Source organism: Callorhinus ursinus, unplaced genomic scaffold (assembly GCF_003265705.2).
Source record: "Callorhinus ursinus isolate GAN/ISIS: 27379988/994484 unplaced genomic scaffold, GSC_fseal_2.0 scaffold7, whole genome shotgun sequence".
In the NCBI taxonomy this organism is placed as follows: Eukaryota; Metazoa; Chordata; class Mammalia; order Carnivora; family Otariidae; genus Callorhinus; species Callorhinus ursinus.
The window spans coordinates 65854409-65880653 of record NW_027397069.1 but is presented as its reverse complement, the minus strand read 5'-3'; the positions used below and the strand labels follow the sequence as shown (position 1 = coordinate 65880653).

The window sequence follows — 26245 nt, the reverse complement described above, 5'->3', positions numbered from 1 at the left end:
ATATATAATAATTACGCAGATATTTGGTCAGGCGAATTAATACCAAATAGTGATCAGGTAGAATTCTGTCAAATGTGGAGATAGGAGATGCTTAAAAGTAGCTTTAAATTACAGAAAACTGTGAAAGTTTTCTGTTGCTTGTATTTCTTTTTTTAAAACAATTTATCTGTTAATGGTAGTGGTAAAAAATCTGCAGTGGTTCTCAATCTTTCTTCTTCCACATTTTTCAGAAGCGTAGCACAAGAATATCAGCTATCCTAGGCAGTGGTTCTCAGTGGTAGGGTTGTGCCCTGGATAGGATTTTATGGTTCTGTTGGAATCGTTGGGTGGGGACGTGTATAGTTTGAGAAGCCCCCTACCCCCCCCCCACCACTGTAAGGGAGACATATTTGCATCTCATCCAGAAACACGGAATATTCCCATCCCTCAGAAGTAATTATATTCCTCACCCCTCTAAGAAGCATTTGAAAAATCTAGTTGTGACTTTTAAATGAAATAGCCTATGGGGGAAAGAGGAAAATTAAAACACTACAGTATAAGCAGACTAGGACATAGATCATTACATGGACTCGAGGAATGAGGAATCACCAGAAATGAGAAGGGTTGGGCTCTAACATACGTTGAAAACGTCTCAAGGAGAGGGTTCCACGCAGGTGTTGTCATCGACCAACAACCTGACATTTCTCAGGGTAGGAAAAGCATGCAGGTTGGGATATCCGAAGAAGAGCAAAAATGCTTCTCCCTTTATAGGTGATTATGCTCCCCTTCATGATGCTAAGCTTTTCCTGCAGAACTGTGCCAATGACTGTCACTCCTCTCATTTTTTCAGTCCCCATTGTAAAGCAGACCTGGGCGGGCCAGGCAAGTGTCATTGAATACTACAGTGATCACGCAGAAAGTTCCATTCCTACAGTAGATCTGGGGATTCCCAATACAGATAGAGGTGAGTCCTTAATTCATACTACTCTTACTCAGAATGTCCATTATCCTAAATTAGGATAAAAATGAAATATCTTACAAATACTATGATTTATGCCTTATGTAAGTTTCACTTCTTCCCCTCCCAACATCTTTGCCCGTGGATATGGATCAATTCTCTCAGATTAAGAGCTGCTTTATAAGTATTAAGAAAGGTTGTAAGTTGTTAGGCCATGTTGATATGACTGACTGAGCATAGGACAATTAGGATTATTTAACATATTTTTCTATACCTTCATAATTCATTGTGGCCATTCTGACTGGTGTGAGGTGGCATCTCATTGTGGTTTTGATTTGTATTTCCCTGATGCTGAGTGATGTGGAGCATTTTTTCATGTGTCTGTTGGCCATTTGTATGTCTTCTTTGCAGAAATGTCTGTTCATGTCTTCTGCCCATTTCTTGGCTGGATTATTTGTTCTCTGGGTGTTGAGTTTGATGAGTTCTTTATAGATCTTGGATTCTAACGCTTTATCTGATATGTCATTTGCAAATATCTTCTCCCATTCTGTCAGCTGTCTTTTGGTTTTGTCAACTGTTTCCTGCACTATGCAAAAGCTTTTTATCTTGATGAAGTCCCAGTAGTTCCTTTTGCCTTTGTTTCCCTTGCCTTTGGAGATGTGTCTAGCCAGAAGTTGCTGTGGCTGAGGTCGAAGAGGTTGTTGCCTGTGTTCTCTTCTAGGATTTTGATGGATTTCTGTCTCACATTTAGGTCTTTCATCCATTTTGAGTCTATTTTTGTGTATGGTGTAGGGAAATGGTCCAGTTTCATTCTTTTGCATGTGGCTGTCCAATTTTCCCAACACCATTTGTTGAAGAGACTGTCTTTTGTCCATTGGACATTCTTTCCTGCTTTGTTGAAGATTAGTTGACCATAGAGGTGAGGGTTCATTTCTGGGTTCTCTTTTCTGTTCCATTGATCTATGTGCCTGTTTTTGTGCCAGTACCATACTGTCTTGATGATTACAGCTTTGTAATAGAGCTTGAAGTCCAGAATTGTGATGACAGTGGCTTTAGTTTTCTTTTTCAACTTTCCTTTGGGTTTGGGGTCTTTTCTGGTTCCATACAAATTTTAGGATTATTTGTTCCAGCTCTGTGAAAATATTGATGGTATTTTGATAGGGCTTGCATTGAATGTATAGATTGCTCTGGGAAGCATAGATATTTTAACAATATTTGTTCTTCCAGTCCATGAGCATGGAAAGTTTTTCCATTTCTTTGTGTCCTCCTCAATTTCTTTTATGAGTGTTCTATAGGTTACAGAGTACAGATTCTTTGCCTCTTTGGTTAGATTTATTCCTAGGTATCTTGATGCAATTGTAAGTGGGATTGATTCCTTAATTTCCCTTTCTTCTGTCTCATTATTAGTGTATAGAAATGCAACCGATTTCTGTGCATTGATTTTATATCTTGCTACTTTGCTGAATTCCTGTATGAGTTCTAGCAGTTTTGGGGTGGAGTCTTTTGGGTTTTCCACATAAAGTGTCATATCATCTACAAAGATTGAGAGTTTGACTTCTTTGCTGATTCTGATGCCTTTTATTTCTTTTTGTTGACTGATTGCTGAGGCTAGGACTTCTAGTACTATGTTGAATAGCAGTGGTGATAGTGGACATCCCTGCCGTGTTACTGACTTCAGGGGAAAAGCTCTCAGTTTTTCCCTGTTGAGGATGATATTCACTGTGGGTCTTTCATAGATGGCTTTTATGATTTTGAGGTATGTTCCTCTATCCCTGCACTGTGGAGAGTTTTAATCAAGAAAGGATACTGTACTTTGTAAAATGCTTTTTCTGCATCTTTTGAGAGGATCATATGGTTCTTGTCCTTTCTTTTATTAATGTAGTGTATCACATTGATTGATTTGTGGATGTTGAACCAATCTTGCAGCCCAGGAATAAATCCCACTTGGTCATGGTGAATAACCCTTTTAATGTACTTTTGGATCCTATTGGCTAGTATCTTGGTGAGAATTTTGGTATCCATATTCATCAGGGATATTGGTCTATAATTCTTTTTGATGGGGTCTTTGTCTGGTTTTGGGATCAAGGTAATGCTGTCCTCATAAAATGAGTTTGGAAGTTTTCCTTCCATTTCTCTTTTTTGAAATAGCTTCAGAAGAATAGTTATTAATTCTTCTTTAAATGTTTGGTAGAATTCCCCTGGACTCTTGTTTGTTTGAAGAATTTTGATTACTGCTTGAATTTCCTGGCTGGTTATGTGTCTGTTCAGGTTTTCTATTTCTTCCTGGTTCAGTTTTGGTAGTTTATACGTCTCTAGGAATGCATCCATTTCTTCCAGATTGCTTAATTTGTTGGCTTAAAGTTGCTCAAATATGTTCTTATAATTGTGTTTCCTTGGTGTTGGTCATGATCTCTCCTCTTTCATCCATGATTTTCTTTATTTGAGTCTTTTCTCTTTTCTTTTTGATAAGTCTGGCCGGGGGTTTATCAATCTTATTAATTCTGTCAAAGAACCAGCTCCTAGTTTTGTCGATCTGTTCTACTGTTCTTTTGGTTTTTTTTCATTGATTTCTGCTCTAATCTTTATTTTCTTCTCCTGCTTGGTTTAGGCTTTATTTGCTTTTCTTTCTCCAGCTCCTTTAGGTGTAAAGTTAGGTTGTGTATTTGAAACTTTTCTTGTTTCTTAGGACTGCCTTTGCTGCATCCCAAAGATTTTTAACAGTTGTGTTTTCATTTTCATTTGTTTCCATGAATTTTTAAAATTCTTTAATGTCCTGGTTGACCCATTCATTCTTTAGTAGGATGCTCTTTAACCTCCATGTATTTGTTTTCCTTCTAAATTTCCTCTAGTGATTGAGTTCAAGTTTTAAAGCGCTGTGGTCTAAAAATATGTAGGGAATAATTCCATTCATTGGTACTGGTTGAAACCTGATTTGTGACTCAGTATGTGATCTGTTCTGGAGAACGTTCCATATGCACTTGAGAAGAATGTGTATTCTTTTGCTTTAGGATGGAATGCTCTGTATATATCTGTGAAGTTCATCTGGTCCAGTGTGCCTTGTTTCCTTGTTGATCTGCATAGATGATCTGTCTGTTGCTGTGAGTGGGGTGTTAAAGTCCCTTACTATTATTGTATTATCAAGTGTTTCTTTAATTTTGTTATTAATTGGTTTATATAATTGGCTGCTCCCATGTTAGGGGCAAAAATATTTACAATTGTTAGATCCTTGTTGGATAGACCCTTTATGATATAGTGACCTTCTTCATCTCTTATTACAGTCTTTGGTTTAAAATCTATTTTGTCTGATATAAGGATTGCTACCCCAGCTTTCTTATGTCCATTAGCATGATAAATGGTTCTCACCCCCCTCACTTTCAATATGGATGTATCTTTATAATCGTTATTCTGAATTCTAGCTCTGATATCTTTCTTATAGCCATACTGATTAAGTGTCTGGCAGTTAGTACTGCCTCTTTTTCTCTTTTCTGGGGTGAATTTTTCTGTCTTGTCATTTTTTCCAGAGAAGAATAGATGAACAGGATAACAAAATACAAAAATATCAACCATGACCCCTGAAAAATATGTACTAAACAAATCAGAAGTGATCAGAAACCAAAGAAGAAAGAAAAGGAAAAAGAGAATATAATCAAACAGGTGGACTGAACAGAGTAATACACTAGGTCCTGGGTGTATTTTGGTCTGTTTGTTAGAAAATAGATCCCAAAATTGTAAAGAAAGAAAAACTTACGTATATACAAAAATAAAATTGAATACAATGAAAGGAAGCCAAAAATGAAGAATATATATATGTAAATGTAAAAATGAAAATTAAAAAAAGACTTAAAAGTGTTGATAAAAATAAGAAACTAGCTGAAAAGGAAAAAAAGAAAAAAACATTTTAAACTGAAAGCCTAATGAATCATGAGAGAAAAAACTCAAATTCTATATACCATTTTCCCTTAACCCTGGAGTTTTGCAATTCTGTGTGCTTTGTAAACTTGGTCTTGGCCTGATGTTCCAGCTGGTCTTCTGGGGGAGGGGCCTGCCTCATTGATTCTCAGGTGTCTTTGCCTGGGTGGGGTTGCACCGACCCTTGCTAGGGGGCTGGGCTCAGTGTAAGGTGCTTGGGGTTGCTCTATGTGGCTTTTGCTCCCCGAAGGCTTTCTGCTCAGCTTTAGAGGATGAAAATGGTTGCACCTTGGTCTCCAGCCCCAGAACTGACAATTCGCACCCCACATTCTTCAGTGAGCCCTCACAACAGAAAAGCAGTCAGTCATTCTTATCTCCCTGGTTTCCATCCACACTTTGTTCACCCAGCCTGTGACTGAGCATTTTTATCTCAGGTACACGTCCGTGTTGCGTCTCCAAACTTTAAAACATAGACTCCTGTAGCGCACACATGCGCCACTCCTCCTGGGGCAGGGAGAGGACTCTCGCCACTGTTTTGCTGCTTTCTGGGCCCCTGCTCAGACAGCAGTCCACCGATCATGCCGTGGCTTGTGGTTTAAAGCAACACAGGGCTGAGAGCCCACTCCTGGGCTTGCTGATTGCAGCTGGCTTCCCTGCTCCAATGCTTGGGAGCTCTGCCACACTCAGGCATCCCCATTCTTTCTGTGACCCTGGGGGTCCTGAGACTATGCTGTCCCACCTTATATTCTGCCTGCTTTGCCACCTGAGCACCTTTCAGGCAGGGACATCCCCCTTGGGAACAGATTTCTATAAATTCTGATTTTATGCCCCACTGCTGTATCACTTTCCAGTATCAGAGGCTTATGGAGGCTCCTTCCCCCCAGAGGTTTATCTTCCGATATATTACCTCTGATTCACTTCTCTGCACTTCCTACCTTGCAAAAAGTGGTTGCTTTTCTATTTGTAGGATTGCAGCAATTCTTAGACCTCCAGTTGAGATCACAGGTGTTCAGAATGATTTGATAGCTATCTAGCTGAATTCCGGGGACCAGATGAAACTAGGGTTCCCTACTCCTCTGCCATCTTTCCTGGGCTCTGGAAAAATGATTTTACATTGAAATGTTTTTGGTTAAGCTTGCTTTTTAGATTTCAGTTTAAGTTGCCCTTAATAATAATTTATTCATGTATTCCTTATTTGATTTCTTAATTTGTGATTAGTCTAACATTATTATTGCTATTTATACTCTACCTTATAACAATAGGAGTTTGAGACGGCTTTTAAATAATGGTTAAAAATACATAAAGAGATCAAGAAAAATGAAAATAAAGGTCAAATTGAGTGGTTTAATATTAGTTAATATTAGCTTGTTCTCTATTGTGTCACCAAATATTTTGTTGAAATCAGGGGTATATTATTTATTTATTTTTATTAACATAATGTATTATTTGTTTCAGGGGTACAGATCTGTGATTCATCAGTCTTACACAATTCACAGCGCTCACCATACCACATACACTCCCCAGTGTCCATCACCCAGCTGCCCCATCCCTCCCACCCCCCCCCCCAGCAACCCTCGGTTTGTTTCCTGAGATTAAGAGTCTCTTATGGATTGTCTCCCTCTGGTTTCATCTTGTTTCATTTTCCCCTCCCTCCCCCTATGATCCTCTGTCTGGTTTCTCAAATTCCTCTTATCAGTGAGATCATATGATAATTGTCTTTCTCTGATTGACTTATTTTGCTTAGCATAATACCCTCTAGTTCCATCCACGTCATTGCCAATGGCAAGATTTTGTTTTTTGATGGCTGCATAATATTCCGTGTGTGTGTGTGTGTGTGTGTGTGTGTGTGTGTGTGTGTGTGTGTGTGTACACACCACATCTTCTTTATCCGTTCATCTGTTGATGGACACCTAGGCTCTTTCCATAGTTTGGTTATTGTGGACATTGCCGCTATAAACATTGGAGTGCACGTGCCCCTTTGGATCACTACATTTGTATCTTTTGGGTAAATACCCAGCAGTGCAATTGCTGGATCATAGGGTAGCTCTATTTTCAACTTTCTGAGGAACTCCATACTGTTTTCCAGAGTGGCTGCACCAGCTTGCATTCCCACCAACAGTGTAGGAGGGTTCCCCTTTCTCCGCCTCCTTGCCAACATCGTTTCCTGACTTGTTAATTTTAGCCATTCTGACTGGTGTGAGGTGGTATCTCATTGAGATTTTGATTTGGATTTCCCTGATGTTGAGTGATGTTGAGCACTTTTTCATGTGTCTGTTGGCCATTTAGATGTTTTCTTTGCAGAAATGTCTGTTCATGTCTTCTGCCCATTTCTTGCTTGGATTATTTGTCCTCTGGGTATTGAGTTTGATAAGTTCTTTATACATTTTGGATACTAGCCTTTTATCTGATATATCATTTGCAAGTATCTTCTCCCATTCTGTTGATTGTCTTTTGATTTTGTTGACTGTTTCTTTGCTGTGCAAAAGCTTTTTATCTTGATGAAGTCCCAGTAGTTCATTTTGGCCCTTGCTTCCCTTGCCTTTGGCGATGTTTTTAGGAAGAAGTTGCAGCAGCTGAGGTCGAAGAGGTTGCTGCCTGTGTTCTCCTCAAGGATTTTGATGGATTCCTGCCTCACATTTATGTCATTCATCTATTTTGAGTCTATTTTTGTGTGTTTGTGTCTATTTTTGTGGTGTAAGAAGATATTCCAGTTTCATTCTTCTGCATGTGGCTGTCCAATTTTCCCAACACCATTTGTTGAAGAGACTGTCTTTTGTCCATTGGACATTCTTTCCTGCTTTGTTGAGGATTAGTTGACCATAGAGGTGAGGGTCCATTTCTGGGTTCTCTATTCTGTTCCATTGATCTATGTGTCTGTTTTTGTGCCACTACCATACTGTCTTGATGATTACAGCCTTGTAATAGAGCTTGAAGTCCAGAATTGTGATGCCACCAGCTTTGCTTTTCTTTTTCAGCATTCTTCTGGCTATTCAGGGTATTTTCTGGTTCCATACAAATTTTAGGATTATTTTTTCCATTTCTTTGAAAAAAGTTAATGGTATTTTGATAGGGATTGCATTAAATGTGTAGATTACTCTAGGTAGCATAGACATTTTCACAATATTTGTTCTTCCAATCCATGAGCATGGAACGTTTTTCCATTTCTTTGTGTTTTCCTCCGTTTCTTTCATGAGTATTCTATAGTTTTCTGAGTATAGATTCATTGCCTCTTTGGTTAGATTATTCCTAGGTATCTTATGGTTTTGCGTGCAATTGTAAATGGGATCGACTCCTTAATTTCTCTTTCTTCTGTCTTGTTGGTGTATAGGAATGCCACCAATTTCTGTGCATTGATTTTACATCCTGTCACTTTACTGAATTCCGGTATGAGTTCTAGTGGTTTTGGGGTGGAGTCTTTTGGGTTTTCCACATGAAGTATCACATCACCTGCAAAGAGTGAGAGTTTGACTTCTTCTTTGCCGATTTGGATGCCTTTTATTTTTGTTGTCTGATTGCTGTGGCTAGGACTTCTAGTACTATGTTGAATAGCAGTGGTGATAGTGGATATCCCTGCCGTGTTACTAACTTCAGGGGAAAAGCTCTCAGTTTTTCCCTGTTGAGGATGATATTCACTGTGGGTCTTTCATAGATGGCTTTTATGATTTTGAGATATGTTCCTCTATCCCTACACTGTGGAGAGTTTTAATCAAGATAGGATGCTGTACTTTGTAAAATGCTTTTTCTGCATCTTTTGAGAGGATCATATGGTTCTTGTTCTTCTATTAATGTATTATATCACATTGATTTGTGGATGTTGAACTAACCTTGCAGCCCAGGAATAAATCCCACTTGGTGGTGAATAATCCTTTTAATGTACTGTTGGATCCTATTGGCTAGTATTTTGGTGAGAATTTTGGTATCCATGTTCATCAGGGATATTGGTCTGTAGTTCTCCTTTTTGATGGGGTCTTTGTCCGGTTTTGGGATCAAGGTAATGCTGGCCTCATAAAATGAGTTTGAACTTTTCCTTCCATTTCTATTTTTTGGAACAGTTTCAGAAAAATAGGTGTGTATTTTTTTTTAAGATTTTATTTATTTATTTTACAGAGACACACTGAGAGAGGGAACACAAGCAGGGGGAGTGGGAGAGGGAGAAGCAGGCTTCCTGCAGAGCAGGGAGTCTGATGCAGGGCTTGACCCCAGGACCCTGGGATCATGACTTGAGCCGAAGGCAGATACTCAACGACTGAGCCACCCAGGCACGCCTTCTTTAAATGTTGGGTAGAATTCCCTTGGGAAGCCATCTGGCCCTGGGCTCTTGTTTGTTGGGTGATTTTTGATGACTGCTTCAATTTCCTTAGTGGTTATGGGTCTGTTCAGGTTTCCTATTTCTTCCTGTTCAGTTTTGGTAGTTTATATGTCTCTAGGAATGCATCCATTTCTTCCAGATTAATATCCTGGCATAGAGTTGCTCAGATATGTTCTTATAATTGTTTGTATTTCATTGGTGTTGGTTGTGATCTCTCCTCTTTCATTCATGATTTTATTTATTTGGGTCCTTTCTCTTTTCTTTTTGATAAGTCTGGCCAGGGGTTTATCAATCTTATTAATTCTTTCAAAGAACCAGCTCCTAGTTTCATTGATCTGTTCTGTTCTTTTGCTTTCTATTTCATTGATTTCTGCTCTGATCTTTATTATTTCTCTTCTCCTGCTGGGTTTAGGCTTTATTTGCTGTTCTTTCTCCAGCCCCTTTAGGTGCAGGGTTAGGTTGTATAGTTGAGACCTTTCTTGTTTCTTAAGAAGGGCTTGTGTTGCTGTATACTTTCCTCTTAGGACCGCCTTTGCTGCAACCCAAAGATTTTGCACAGTTGTGATTTCATTTGTTTCCATGATTTTTTAAAATTCTTTAACTTCCTGGTTGACCCATTCATTCTTTAATAGGACGCTCTTTAGCCTCCATGTATTTGAGTGCTTTACAACTTTCTCTTGTGATTGAGTTCTAGTTTCTAAGCATTGTGCTCCAAAAATATGCAGTGAATGATTCCTGTCTTTTGGTACCGGTTAAGACCTGATTTGTGACCTAGGATGTGATCTATTCTGGAGAATATTCCATGTGCACTAGAGAAGAATGTGTGTTGTTTCTTTGGGATGGAATATTCTGGATATATATGTGCAGTCTGTCTGGTCCAGTGTGTCATTTAAAGCCTTTATTTCCTTGTTGATATTTTGCTTAAATGATCTGTTCATTTCAGTGAGGGGGTAATTAAAGTCCCCTACTATTATTGTCAATGGGTTTCTTTGATTTTATTATTAATTGGTTTATATAATTGGCTCCTCTCATGTCAGGGACATAGATATTTAAAATTGTTAGATCTTTTTGCTGGATATACCCTTTAAGAATGATATAGTGTCCTTCCTCATCTCTTATTATAGTCTTTGTTTTAAAATCCAATTTGTCTGATACAAGGATTGCCACCCCAGCTTTCTTTTGATGTCCATTAGCATGTTAAATGGAAATCTGGAGGTGTTTTTGGGTCTAAATGAGTCTCTTGCAGATAGCATATCAATGGGTCTTGTTTTTGTATCCAGTCTGTCACCCTGTGTCTTTTGATTGGGGCATTTAGTGCATTTACATTCAGGGTAACTATTGAAAGATATGAATTTAGTTCCATTGTATTGCCTGTAAGGTGACTGTTACTGTGTATTGTCTGTGTTCCTTTCTGGTCTATGTTACTTTTAGGCTCTGTCTTTGCTTAGAGGACCCCTTTCAGTATTTCTTGTAGGGCTGGTTTGGTTTTCCCAAATTCTTTTTGTTTGTCCTGGAAGCTTTTTATCCTTCAATTTTCAATGACAGCCTAGCTGGATATAGTATTCTTGGCTGCATATTTTTCTCATTTAGTGCCCTGAATATATCATGCCCACCCTTTCGGCCTGCCAGGTCTCTGTGGATAGGTCTGCTGCCAGTCTAATGTTTCTACTGTTGTAGGTTACAGACCTCTTGTCCTGAGCTGCTTTCAGGATTTTCTTTTTGTCTCTGAGACTTGTAGTAATTTTACTATTAAGATGTTGGGGTGTTGACCTATTTTTATTCATTTTGAGGGGGTTTATCTGTGCCTCCTGGATTATGATGCCTGTTTCCTTCCCTAAATTAGGGAAGTTCTGCTATAATTTGCTCCAGTAGACCTTCTGCCCCTCTCTTTCTTCTTCTTCTTCGGGGATCCTAAGTATTCTAATACTGTTTCATCTTACAGTATCAGTTCTCTCTCGAATTCTGCCCTCATGATCCAGTAGTTGTTTATCTCTTTTTCTCAGCTTCTTTATTCGCCATCATTTGGTCTTCTATATCATTAATTCTCTTTTCTGCTTCATTTATCCTAGCAGTTAGAGCCTCCATTTTTTATTGCACCTCATTAATAGCCATTTTATTTTTTTATTTTTCTTTATTTTTTATAGCCATTTTGATTTAGACTTGGTTAGATTTTAGTTCTTTTATTACTCTAGAAAGGGATTCTGTAGTACCTTCTATGCTTTTTTCAATCCCAGCTAGTAGCTTTATAATTGTCATTTGAACTCTGGTTCCGACATCTTACTAATGTCCATAATGATTAGGTCCCTGGCAGTTGGTACTGTCTCTTGTGCTTTTTGAGGTGAGTTTTTCCATTTTGTCATTTTGTCCTGAGAAAAATAGATGAATGAGAGAACAAAATGCTAAAAGAGTAACAGTGACCCCAGAAGAATATAAACTAAACAAATCAGAAGAGACCCGAAACCGGCGGGGGGTGGGGATAAAACAGTATGATCAGGCTGTGGAATAGAAAGAGCTACACGCTAGACTTTGGGTGTATTTTGGTCTGTTAGAAGAAACTGCCTCCCAAAACTTTAAAGAAAACCTTTATAAATATACATGTATATATACATGTAAACACACACAAAAAATAAGGGTAAATACGATGAAGGGATGGAATATGACTGTAAAGGAATTGATAATATGTTGGTTGGAAAAGGAAAGAACAATTAAAAAAACAAAGAAAAAAAATTAAAAAGATTAACTTTCGAAGACTAACGAATCATGGGAAAACAGCCATGAATTTTTTTTTAAATCTTTAAATTTTTTATTATGTTAATCACCATATATTACATCATTAGTTTTTGATGTAGTCTTCCATGATTCATTGTTTGTGCATATCACCCAGTGCTCCATGCAGAACGTGCCCTCTTTAATACCCATCACCAGGCTAACCCATCCCCCCACCCCCTCCTTTCTAGAACCTCAGTTTGTTTTTCAGAGTCCATCTCTCTCATGGTTTGTCTCCCCCTCCGATTTACTCTTCATTCTTCCCCTCCTATAGCCATGAATTCTATGTGCTGTATTCCCCTAGCATTGGAGTTCTGACATTCTCATTGATCTGTAATCTTGGTCTTGGCTCTCTGTTCTTGCTGATCTTCTGGGGGAGGGGCCTGTTGCCGTGGTTCCCAAATGTCTTTGCCAGTCGTGGAATTGCCCCACCCTTGCCGGGCCAGGCTAAGTAATCTGCTCGGGTTTGCTCTCCATAGCTTTTGTTCTCTGAAAGCTTTCCATACAGCTTTGGAGGACAGCCATATTTTATCAAGTCCTTTTTTAAAATTTTTTACTTTTCACTTTTACAGTCATATTCTATTCCTTCATTGTATTTAACTTTTATATATATGTTTTTCTTTAAAATTTTGGGATACAGGTTTTCCAGCAGACCAAAATATATCCTAAATCTAATGTATGACTTTGTTCTAGTCTCCTGCCTGACCACATTTTTTTTTCCTTTTTTCAACCAACTTATCAATTTCTCTTTTAAAATCTTTAATTTTCATCTTTACAGTCATATTCCATGTATATACACGTGTACATGTATATGTATAAAGTTTTTCTTTAAAATTTTGGGAGGCAGTTTCTTCTAACAGACCAAAATACACCCAAAATCTAGTGTGTACTGTTGTTTCCCTATAGTTGTAATGCTTGGGGTTCTAACAGTTCCTTCAGAATATACCTAAGGAAAGGTGCCAAGATTCTGTAGTTTCTATGAGGCTTACAACTTTGGAGCAGATAGTAGTTCTAGCTCTGTCTCAGATTAGCTAAGTGACCTCCTCTCTCTGGGTTTCCCATTTCCCCATGTGTGAAATAACTGGCTTAGACTTCATGATCTCTGAAGTTCCCACTGTTCCACTAGGTCTATGAAAATTAGAAAAGGCTAATTTTTAAAATTTCTATGTGTACATATCAGGATTGAAGCTTTTAAAACTTAAAAAAATTAATAAAACATATAATTCATTTTAAAACATTAAAGATTTACTTAAAGGGAAAGTGCAGGGGGTGGAGAAGGGCAGAGGGGGGAGAGAGAAACTCAGACTCCTTGCTGAATGCTGAGCCCAATGTGGGGCTCCATCTAATGATCCTGAGATCATGACCTGAGCTGAAACCAAGAGTTGGACGCTTAACCAACTGCACCACCCAGACTCCCCCTAAAATGAATTATATGTGCATTTTAAAGAAAATATGACACTCTAAGTTTTCTTCTTGCCTTTCCTAGGTCATTGTGGAAAGACATTTGCCATTTTGGAAAAATTTCTGAATCACAGCCATGACGAAATAGCATGGTTGGTCATTGTGGATGATGATACATTAATAAGGTAAGGAGTCCTCCTCATCCTAGGATGGCTTTAAATTCTACATATATTCATATTCACAAGCTATGATGAGTACTTTTGCTCCTAGCCAAGATGGAGTAACAGGGACTAGATTTACCCTCACATCTGAAACAACTCCCCCAAAAGGACAAAATATATGAAATGAGGGTTTTTAAGACACAAGATTTAAGAAAAATCCAGTGGATACATTAGGCAAGAAAGGACAATGACCCCTCAGACACATGAAACATAGGAGGTGAGTTCTACAACTACCCCAGCTAACTGCCTTAAGGAAGTATAAATAGTTGCTGAGGGAGGGGAGCCTAGGTGGAACCTGGGCAACCCTGGAGTTGAAGAGATGATGCTGAGAGCCTGGGGTGACTGAGGCCATTTATTTGCAGGACAGAGCACTGGAGAGGGAGAGCTGCATAGAAGGAGAACACCAGAGATCTGTGGGGCCTCCCTTTAAGTACTGATCAGTATAAATGTGTATGAAGAAACTACTGGAGGCTGGGGAGAGAACCAGCCAAAATGATGAGAGGGGATGGTGGCCAACACACAGGGCTGAGTATAGTACCTGTTCTCACCAGCCTCACTGTGAAACCTTGGATTCATAGGGTATTGGGTAAAGTATATAGAAGTGTCTTGCTTTAATAGAAGGGAAACAGCTAAGGCTGGATTAAGTACTGCTCCAGTCCTGCCCAAGAGATCTTAAAAGACCTCCAAAGAACAAACTGTTTCCAAGTAACTATTCTGCATCCAAGAACAAAGCTCAAGAAGATTTCTAGGAATACCAAAATATCCATAACCCAACAAAAATTCATAGTGTTTGGCATTCAGTCAAAAGTTAACAGACATGAAAAGCAGTGGGAAAACACACCCATAATGAGAAAAATCAGTTGATTAAAATTACCCTAGAAATGAGTGTTAACTAGTTGTTGTAACTAACAGAACTGGTAGTTATAACTTAATAACTCTTCCCTTTACTCAAAAAGGAACATGAAAGGTATAACGAAACTGAACTTCTAGAGATGAAAACTACATTGTCTGAGGTGAAAAATCCAGTGGATAAGATTAACAAGTTAGCTATTGCAGAAGAAAATATGAGGACACTGCAATAGTAACTATACAAAGGAAATACAAAGAAATAATTTAAAATCAGTGAACAGATCATCACTGAGCTGTGGTACGGTCTCAGGTGGCTTTGTATATATGCAATTTGGAGTTCCCCAAAAGGGCACCTGACAAATATTTAAAGAAATATTTTCCAAATTTGATGAAAACTATAAATCAGCTGATACAGACACTGATTCCAGATCGGTGAACCCTAGACACAACTGTGAGCATGGAAGCAGAGCATAATCACCTCCAACAATGGGGTCTTTTTCAAGGACATCTTGTATAGCATTTATTATATCTGTAACCACTTGTGTCATCAATCTTCAGTATATATTAAAAGTTTTGCCACATTTCTTCATATTTACCGGCACTAATATCTAATTGCCCAGTGAGGCCTTAAATGTGTTTTTTTGCTTTGAGCTTGTCACCTTTTCCTTGTAAGACTCTGACGTCATTCTTGATTGCATGAACTTTGACTTCTAAGTCATGAGGCTGAATAATTGCAAGATTTAGAGTCAGGTCAAAAATTCAAAAACTGAGGAGGTACCTTGCACAGCTTAGTTGGTTAAGCATTCAACTCTTGATCTCAGCTCAGGTTTTGATCTCAGGGTCATGAGTTCAAGCCCCACTTTGGGCTCCATGCTGGGCATAGAGCCTACTTAAAAAAAAATTCAAAAACTCAAAAGAAGTGGCCAAGAAAGGGAAAAAGTGAAAGTAGAATTTTAGACTCAAAGAAAAAGGCAAATTCATATCTGGAGTTATGACTAAAACACCCCACAGTAAACAAATTCAAATGAAAATTTAATAAGGGACATGGATGAAAATTAGGAAGGTAATCCAGAAAATGGGGTCAAGTAGTTAAAAAGGTTAGAAAAAAACTGGTTAAAATGAAGAGGCAGTGAAGCCCAACACATGTATAATTGGAATTCCTGATTTGAAGGAAAAAAATCAAAAACAGAAATAACATTACCAGAAATAAAATAGTACCTTAATGTGTATGTTGAAAGGGCCTACCTAGTAGGTGCCATGGAAAATTCACTTGGGACCCTCAGCTTCTTCACATGGCTGGGTAAAACTACTGGATTTTGATAACTTCCTCTGAGTCTTGAGGCAAAATGATGAAATAACCTGTAGAGCAAGAAATTAAGACTGGCATCAGACATTTCAGAATAACATAAGTATGGAAACAGGAACAGGTTAAACTCAAAAAATTGTGAATCACAAATTTTACATGCAGCTAAGATTCTCTTAAGTATCAAGGCTGTAAGAAATTAATGTCCATGAACTAAGGGAGCAGTGTGCACATGCTGCATCCTTCCTGGGGAATATATTAGAGAACTTCATGCAAACGAGAGATGAAATTTGGGCAAGAGGACTGATGGTAGACAGTTCATATATTTAACTGTAAAAATTGGGTTGGGGATGTGGGTAGGGGAATAGTATATAAATGTAATATGTTGACAAAGCAGAAACTTGCAACTTTAAAAAAATGGAAAGAAAAGGGAAAGTAGAATAAGATCATGGCTTACTGTATAGCTCAGATGGGATTCAAAGGATACCATGTAAAACTGACAGATCTAATAATAAAATGTTAAATAAGAAAGCATAATAAGGCATAAAAAGTTAGATACAAGATAATGGGAAAAACTTTTCTAACACAAAGAATTTTTTTTAAAGGAAAAATTAAAGAAACACAGTAAATAGTGTATAATTAAAACAAAGCAATTTCAGTGTTGAAACCAAATATCAGTCATGTCACTAAATTTGAATGGGTTTAACTCAAAGAACTTTTCAAATTGGCTCATAAAGCAAACCCCAATTCCGTACTTTTGTATAAGACATACCTAAACATAGTTCTTCAAAAAGCCTAAAAATAAAAGGATAAAGATTTGGCAAACCAATGAGAATAAAAAATTCACTTCCCAACTCTAAAAGCTGGGGGGGGAAAAAAATCACAAAGCCAACCCAAAAAAGTACAAAGAAATAATAAAGATACATGCAGAAATGATGAAGTAGAGAAAAAGATCAAATTTATCAAAATTTTGTTTCCTTGAAAAATTGGTACTGAATGCTTTTCTCATTTAATGGTATCTCCTGGAAATCAAAGTGCACAATGTATTTAGTATGCTGGTCTCTGTAAGAATGAAAAGGAAATAAAGCATACCTGTGTCTCCTTATCTTCACAAAAATAAGTAAGGAACAGATGAACCAGTAAACCATGAAGTTGGTTTCTAAAAGCATTGGTAGGAGAAGAGGATAGATGGAGTAGGGGAGGGTGGGATACTTCTGAATCTCTTTTAATTTAGTTGAGTTGGGGAAGCCTGCTCATATTTTACATATTTGAAAATAAGGACAGGAGAAAATCAAAGAGGGGGAAAAAAGAAATGAACTCCACTGTGTTTCAAATGAAAACATCATCACACTGAAGGAAAAATGGTTTCCCATTGCCACATCTTGGACAAGCATCATATAATTAAGGACAACAATGAATTATGAACCATTAAAATTAGGACTCAGTGAGTTCATGCTTATAAGAAGTAGAAAATAGGTATGTTCATCAGGGATATTGACCTGTAGTTCTTTTTTTGTAGTGTCTTTATTTGGTTTTGGTATCAGGGTAATGCTAACCTCATAGAATGAAGTTTGAAGAAAAGCTTTTCTTCCTCTTCTGTTTCTTGAAATAGTTTTGAGAAGAGGCATTAACTCTTCTTTAAAAGTTTGACGGAATTCACCTGTGAAGACATCTCGTTCTAGACTTTTGTTGGGATTCAGTTTCCTTGCTGGTAATCAGTCTGTTCAGATTTTCTGTTTCTTCCTGATTCAGTTCTGGGAGGTTGTATGCTTCTAGGAATTTATCCATTTCTTCTAGGTTACCTGAAACTAATATAACACTGTATGTTAATTACACTGGAATTAAAATAAAAAAGCAATGGAAAAATGATAACTGTCCAGTGGAGAAACCAGACAACAACTTGACTGGGTGGTCAGAATAGGTATCACCAGTGAAGATCAGAAGGACATCGTATGTCAGATGCAGCATCACACAATACTGTGACTGGGAATGTATGCGTTGGACTTTATCATGAAACACCAGACAAACCCAACATGAGGATCATTCCATTAAAATTAGGGGAGGTGCTTTAAAAATACCAGTGTCATGAAAGACAAAGAAAAGCTGAATAACTATTACAGATTAAGAGAGAATAAAGTGATATGATAAATAAATGCAATAAGGGATCCTGAGCTGCATCCTGTACTGAAGGGAAGATGTGCTATAACAGACATTGGGTCAATTGATAAAATTGGAATATGGTGGTAGCTTAGATATAAGCATTTATTTTCAGTTTTGGAATCCTAATTAAGGCTGCTATGAACCTTTGTGTACATATCTTTGTAAATATATCTATTTATCTTGGCTAAATACCTATGAGTAGAATGGCTGGAACATATAGGTGTATATTTAACTTAAGAAAATTACTGTATTAAAGTTTTTGAAATCCTTAAACTTTTCCTGTTCTTAGGACATTTATGTATTTAGGGGAAAGGGGCATAATGTATGAGGCTTACTCCCAAATATTTTAGAAAAGAGAAAATATGTATATACACACATGTACACATGCACATATACACACATACATCTATATATAGACATATAGATACATAAATGTATGAATATATAGAGAGAAATATTGAGAGCATTATAAAGCAAATAGGGTAAAGTTAACAACTGGTGAATATGGGTAAAGGATAGAGGAGAGTATTTTCCATTGTACTACTCTTGGAATTTTTCTAAAATCTTGAAATTACTTCCAAATAAAATGTCAAAAAATAAAAACCATAGGTTAGAGTAGACTTTCATCGGGCAATCAGTATTCTAACAAAATGAAGGATAAAAATCATATAACCATCTCAATAGATGTATACAAAGCATTTGACGAGATTCTATTCGGGATAAAAATTCTCAACAAAAGAGAGATGTTCCTTCTAAACCCAAACATAATAAAGTCCATATGTGAAAAACCCACAGCTCAGATCATCCTCAATGGTGAAAAATTGAGAACTTTTCCCCTAAGGTCAGAAACTTGTCTTGTTTCCACCCTCACTACTTTTATTCGACATAGTCTAGAAGTCCTAGCCATAGCAGTCAGACAAGAAATAAGAGGCATCCACATTGGTAAAAAAGTCCAACTGTCATCTTTTAGATGACATGATATACATAGAAAACCTTAAAGATTCCACCAAAAAACTACTAGAATGAATTCACTAAAGTTGCAAGATTCAAAATTAATATCCAGAAATTAGCGTTTCTATACACTAAAACAAAGTCACAGAAAGAGAAATTAAGAACACACCATTTGCAGTTGCACCAAAAAGAATACCTAGGAATGAACTTAACTAAAGGGGTGAAAGACTTGTACTCTGAAAACTATAAAACACTGATGAAAGAAATAGAAGGTGACACAAACAAATGGAAAGATATTCTATCCTCATGGGTTGGAAGAATATTGTCAAAATGTCCTATTACCCAAAGCAGTCTACAGATTCAGTGCAATCCATGTCAAAATATCAACAGTATTTTTCTTAAAATTAGAATAATCCTAAAATTCGTAGGGAACTACAGAAGACCCCAAATAGCCAAAAAGCATTGTTGATAAAAAAAAACAAACCTGGAGGTATCACAATCCCAGGTTTCAAGATATACTACAAAGTTGTAGTAATCAAAACCATATGGTATTGGCATAAAGACAGATGCATAGATCAGTGGAACAGGATAGAGACCCCAGAAATAAGCCCACATTAATATAGTTAATCTATGAAAAAGGAGGCAAGAATATACAATGGGCAAAAGTCAATGTTTTCAACAAGTGGTGCTGGGAAAACTGGACAGCAACACGTAAAACAAGGAAAGTGGACTGTTTTCTAACACCATACACAAAAATAAACTCAAAATGTATTAGAGACCTAAATATGAAACCTGAAACCATAAAAATCTGAGGAGAGAGCTTAAGCAATAATTTCTGTGACATTGGCCATAGCAACATTTTTCTAGGTATGTCTAAGACAAAAAATAACTATGAGACTACATCAAAATGAAAGGTTTTTGCACAGTGAAGGAAACCATCAACAAAGCAAAAAGCATCAACCTACTGAATGGGAGAAGATATTTGCAAATGATGTATCCAATAAGGGGTTAATATCCAAAATATGTAAAGAAGTCCTACAACACAAAAAAACCATCTGATTAAAAAATGGGCAGAGCACCTGGATAGACATTTCTCCAAAGACGACATACAGATGGCCAACAGGCACATGAAAAGATGCTCTATCAGTAATTTTGAGAGAAGTGCAAAATCAAAACCACAATGAGATATCACACCAGTCAGAATGGCAAAAATCAAATGCAAGAAACAAGAGTTGGCAAGGATGTAGAGAAAAAGGAACTCTTGTGCTGCTAGTGCTAACACAAACTGGTGTGGCCATTGTGGAAAACAGTATGGAGGTTCCTCAAAAAGTCAGAAGTAGAAATACCATATGATCCAATAATTCCATTATTGGGGGATTACACAGGGAAGAGGAAAACTCCAATTTGAAAAGATATATGCACCCCTCTGTTTATTGCATTATTTACAGTTGGCAAGACATGGAAGCAGCCCAAGTGTCCATTGATAAATGGATAAAGATGTGGTGTATATATATAGAGTGGAATATTACTTAGCTATAAAAGATCTTGCCATTTGTGACAACATGGATGGACCTGGAGGGTATTAAGTGAAATAAGGTTTTTGTCTTTCTCAGTCTGAATTATGATTCCACTAATAGAATATAAAAAAATAAAAATAAATCAGACCTATAAAGAACTGATGATTGCCAGAGAGAAGGGGAGTGGGAGATTGGGCAAAATATGTGAAGGATAGGGGAGATACAGACCTCCAGTTATGAAATGAGTGAGCCATGGGAATAAAAAGAACATAAGGAATACCATCCATGATACTGTAGTTAGCAATGTAATGGGACAGAGGGTAGTTATACTTGCGGTGAGCATAACATTGCATATAAACGTGTCAAATCACTAAATTGTACCTCTGAAACTTAGGTAACATTATGTATCCATTAGACATACACACAGAAATCAGTATTATGCTGTTAGAAAATCTCTATGCAACGCTAAGCTGTGTTATATATGATTTTGATAGCATGTAATCTTAACTGTTGCCATACTGTTTTTCTTCATTTCTGTGCCTCAAAATTGCCTGATATGGTAACATATTGTTAAATAAAAGTTCCTTTCCTGGATGAACAGCCAATCCACTTGGATAGAATTGAAGATTCATCTGCTTTATCCACATTTCTAGTTTTTAGCAAAATGAAGCACATGATAGTTGTCAGACTCCGTTTATGATTCTTTAGCTTTAAAATTATATCATGAGTAGGGAAATGGTTGATGTTAAAAGGAAAAGAAACCCAGATGAGATGTTAAATCCCAGTTATTTTAACCTCAGAAATTATAAGTTGAGAGTTGAATTGACATGTTTACAATATGCAGGAGGAAGAGAAATACTTTTCATTTCTTCTCAGGTCAAGAAGTAGATGTAAATTTGCCCCAGAGGTCTTTGAGGTTTGTTTGTTTGTTTGTTTTTTAATACATACAGACTTTTACCAGCTGAAGGCTTCCGTGGCCTTAGAGATCTTTGAGTATATTCTCCATAACTGAATAGTGTCTTACTAGGTATCTGCAAACTTCCTCACCTTCCCCTGCAGAGTTATCAGCTGACTTCCTGAAGACAGATTCCAAACTAGGTGCCTAGAATGTTTACCTTGTGTGCCCCAAACACGACAAGTCTCCAAGATAACGTATTCCGGCCACTGAGAAACTGTCAACATTGTCAGTGGCCTTGACCTCCAGGCAGATATAAACATGATTAGCAAACTTGTGAACTTTTAGTACCACATTTTTAAGCAATTTTTTTCACACGTTAAATTTATTTTCTTCACTTTCAGCTTTAGGCTTATTAGCTGGGCTGTTTAAGATGCAGGAGCATGGATTGGAAAGGTGTCCTCCTCTCTACTTCATGCACCTCCACTTTGACTTCTTAAGACCCTACTTATCCCCCAAAAGAAGAAAAATGAAATTCTAGAGCACCAGTCTTCTAGATATTAATACTTCTCTGTAAGAACTTAGGATTAATAATTTAGAGAAATACTGGATATATCCACCTCTTGGACATGCACGATGCTTGTCAGGCTGGAGAAACATTGAAATTTATTTAGCCAATTAAAAAAAAAATTAATCCGAAATTGACCAGGGAGCAACTCTTTTCAGGAAACACTGATTAATGTCATGAGAGAACTGGGGATTTGGTAGAGTGTGACCTGGCTAGCTCTAGTTAGAACATACAGTGGAAGGACTTTATAAAGTATCTGTAAGTGGTGTAAGTTCTTCAAACACAGAAAAGCTAGCCCTTCTCAATATCAACCTTTGTCTCACCTTTAAAAAGCTATTTCTAGATTTTAATTTCCTACAAAGTCTTTTTCTTCCTTCATCCTTATGGCAGCTCTCATTGCAGGCATTTCTCTGATTGGCTCCTAGATATTCTCATTGCCCTTTGTAAGCTATCTTGTTGACTTGTACAAAGTACAGTTACCAGAGGTATAAATAGACAAAAAGACAACTCATGTGGCCTTACTCGGGGGGAAACATATGCATGGCTGTGCACCATAATTGGAAGGTTTCCTGGAAAGCCTCATTGCCCAAATTCCCTTTCCCCACCTGCCAGCCATGTGCCTGACATGGACCTCATTTGTACCTCAAACATTCCATTATTGGGGGGGGCACCTGGGTAGTGCAGTTGGTTAAGCATCCAGCTCTTGGTTCCAGCTCAGGTTGAGATCTTAGGGTCGTGGGATTGAGCCCTGCACCGGGCTACGCCTGCTCATTGCAGTCTGCTAAAGTTTCTTTCTCCCTCTGCCCAGCCCCCCACTCCCCTCACATGCTCGCTTGCTCTCTAGATCTAAAAAAAAAAAAAAAAAAAAATCCATTTGGGGGCCATTAAAAAATGAAAAGATACCAAGTGTTAGGAAGTGGCAGAGGGTCAGTAAGGTCTCCTCCAGACTGAGAAGTCCTTTTAATACCAAAAAATGAAGCAAGTCCCTCCATACCTGTTCACAGAGTTTTATTCTGGGTAACTTACCGACGGGGGGCTGGGTGGGCTGACAGACGATCCCAGACGATCCCGGCTATAATAGACTCTTAGTCTCCGCCCCTATTCGAGGCCTCTATCCGGCCCTTTCACCAGCTCTTATGGTGTGAGGGGCATGGTGGGGAGGGCTCACGGTAGTTATCTTAAGTGGCACCACCTGTGCACTAGAGGGTCTACCCGTTATCTAAAGTGGCACCACCTGTGCACCAGAGGGGAGCACAAGTCCCACAGGTGGAGTCAATGTTGTCAGCACTCCTACTCTCCATGCCCTCCCCACCTGACATCGTTATGGCCCATATAATATTTACTCTAGTACCAGATACCAAGAGGGGCCTTGCATCCCGGTGCCGCAGCAGCAATACAAATAGCAACAGGAGCTTAACCAGTACCACTACGGGTTTTTCAGCATTCCGTATTCTTGAGGGGTGCGGCGATGACCAGTCTAACTACTTCCTGCTGAAGAGGGGTGCAGGTCAAGAGTTGAGGAATGAAACTGCCTTTCAACCAATTGCAGAGATTCTGTAGTACTAAGTTGAGCCCCCATCCTTTATAGAGCCATTACTTTGGAAGTCTTGCATATAGTCTTAGCATTTTAGTCTACATTTTAATAAGGCCAATTAGGTCAGTTCATTTGAACAGTGGTCCCATTTCAGGAGGTGGTCTTGCTGGTGGGCTTTCAAAGTCAGGCCTATAAGTGTGCAGTCAGGTAGAAAATTAGCCATATATGCAAGAAAACCAAAAGAATTCAGGGTCCAGCCTAGTTTTAGAAGTAAACAATCAACATTCAAAGACAATCAGAACTAGAATCTAACACCCATAAAGATAAATCACCAAATCAACTTTTTCCTCTCTAAAATCACCCTCATTTCTATCAAAGGCAGCCAAATTAAGTTGTTTGTGGGGGCACCTGGGTGGCTCACTTGGTTAAGCATCAGATTCCTGATTTTGACTCAGGTTCATGAAATCAAGCCCCATTAGGCTCCAAGTCCAGCATGGTGTCTGCTTGAGATTCTCTCTCCCTCTGCCTCTGCCTCTCCCCCACTTAGTTTCCCCCTCCCTCACTGCCAAAAAAAAAGGTTGTTTGTAAAACAAGTCCAATTTTAAAACTTGGCCTAATTATTATTATTTTTGGCCTATTTACATAAATGCAGTAAGAATAGTGACTGGCCATTTAGGTTCTTCGAAAGCTGCTTTGTTGTAACTTCTCATAAGGAATTTCATATTGACATTTAACAGCCTTTGGAGGCCAGAAGCCAAACCAAATACTTGCTATCAGACTTGCCTGCAATACCTTTAGTTTGAGTTACTTCCACTCTTCTTGAGGTTCCCCCCAAAATATCCTGTGGTTTCTGAGACTGCCAGGAAGTAACCCTCCTTACCTGGTAAAGGCTCCCAGGAACCCTGTAAACAGGGACCAGGTTGAATTAATTTTTTCAAGGTGCTTCCTTGACTCCATAAAGTCAACCTTAGCACCTTAAAACTGGCCCTATCAGAATCTATGCAGGTCTCTCTCAAATAGGACCTTCCGGTCATAGCCTTGGTAATATAACCACTGTTTCCAATGTTCCATTACAAGAAGATGTTCTTATTGAACTTATACAAAGAACTATAATTGATTTCCCATTTTGTTGTTGCCACAAGCCCCAGCCAAATCCTGGATATGAACTTACATCCAGTCCACAACTCACATTTGGTATTAGTATCCCTATTAGTATCCCTAATGCCTCTACTTATCTTTCCATAGATAAGTGTGCATTCAGCCAGTGACTCTTAGTGCTAGTACAGTCTGTTGGTTGGCACAAGACCAGTAAATGGTTAATTCCACCTGGGACCTCCGGTTGCCCCCTACTGCGCGCACGAAAGGGGCAACACTGGCCTACCTCCTAGTCTCTGGGGGGTAGGTGGTATCCAGGTAGTGGGGGGCACTTGGCAACACCCCTGGCTTTTTAGAGCCTTCCTTCAAGGAAGTAAACTGCTTTCCCTTAGGCAGTGCCTTCTAGAGGCTTAGCAAGACCGAATGGGTTGTTTGTATTTTCTCTACTAGTCCCAGATCATATTAGATCTTGCTACGGTTGTTTATGAGCTCTTGATAGGCCCCCTTTCTACCATTTTATCATTAGGAGGCTCTTTTATTTTTCCCTGTTTTTCAATCTATTTCCCTTTCGGTTTCATGTAAGTCTGCCATTATAGCGGCTACTATAGCAATGGGACGTTTAACCCCAGGGACGAGAACGGATACTAAAATCCCATACCCTGCCCCTGGGGCTGACTGTGAGATATGGACATTCATACAAGAGGAATGTAATTCTTTATTTGGGCCACCAAAATGCTGGGTGTAAATGGCATGTTTCATCCCCAGTTCTTCCATAGAACTTAACTAAAGAGGTGAAAGACCTTCTGTAGAGGTCCCGTGCAACGGAGGGGAGGGAACAGCCTCCTCATTAAACCAGGTCTTCTTAATGCTAGCATGTATCCAATCAGTCAGATTAGCTAAGTGCCTGCAGTTCTCACCCATACCTGCAGTATATAATCTTTGTCACAAGGCAGGTTGAGCCATGGCTTAGGCCATTTTTGATGTCTCAAATCCATTTACCGTAATACCATGTTCTCCAGTATCCCACAGTCATAACACCCAAGCTGCCACCCTTTCTGAGCCCTTTTGCTTCTCCACCATTTCAGATAGGTGTTTTTAGGGCATCCCTGTACTCACACACTGGTCTGAAATGCTCAAAAGACCTGGCCAAGTCTCCCCACAGAGTGGGGGCTAGCCAGCTTGGGATTTCCCTCACGCACAACAGGCTCCCCCCCAGCATAGCCTCTTAACCCATGGCTTGTTTGATCTTCGGTATCCTGCCCACTACGCCAAGTGTTAGGAGGTGGAGGAGGTTCAGTCATGTATCCTCCAGACTGAGAAGGCACTTTAATACCGAAAATGGAAGCAAAAGCCACTCCATCCTGTTTACGTAGTTTTACTCAGGACAACTTACGGTTGGTTGGTTGGTTGGTTGGTTGGTCGGTCGGGACGGTAATATGCAGCAATTCTTTGCCACTATTCAGTTCAGACCTTAATCCCCAGCTTTTATGGCACCAGGGGCGTGGTGGTGCCGTCACAGGGTAGTTATCTTAAGTGGTGCCACCTGTGTGCTAGAGGTGAGAACAAGATGGAGGACCAAAGATGGAGTCGGTGTTGTCGGCACTCCTACACCAAGTACACCTGAAAAGATTTGACAGTTCACACTTACTGAGAAACAGGACTGGTAGAAGTGAGCTAAACATTGGCCACCTTTACTTCATTAACCTGCCACCCTATTCACCCAGTCTAGGCAGCCATATTCTCGCAGTGGCTTATTAAAACTGGGAAGTAAGCCCCTGGTTTTTTAGTCTCTCTCCTGTTTACAGGAATATAGTGTCCACTGACTTTTTT

At 38.6% G+C, this 26245-nt stretch overlaps 1 protein-coding gene across 1 annotated transcript in view; it reads left to right on the top strand.

Annotated features, from left to right (window-relative positions):
• The window catches only part of B3GLCT (beta 3-glucosyltransferase), a 116582-nt gene that overhangs the window by 69579 nt on the left and 20758 nt on the right, over positions 1–26245 (top strand). Inside the window, exons 11-12 of the mRNA XM_025875089.2 lie at positions 830–943; positions 13408–13507. Of these exons, the coding sequence (XP_025730874.1) occupies positions 830–943; positions 13408–13507 (214 nt within the window). The remainder of the gene's footprint in view (positions 1–829; positions 944–13407; positions 13508–26245) is intronic.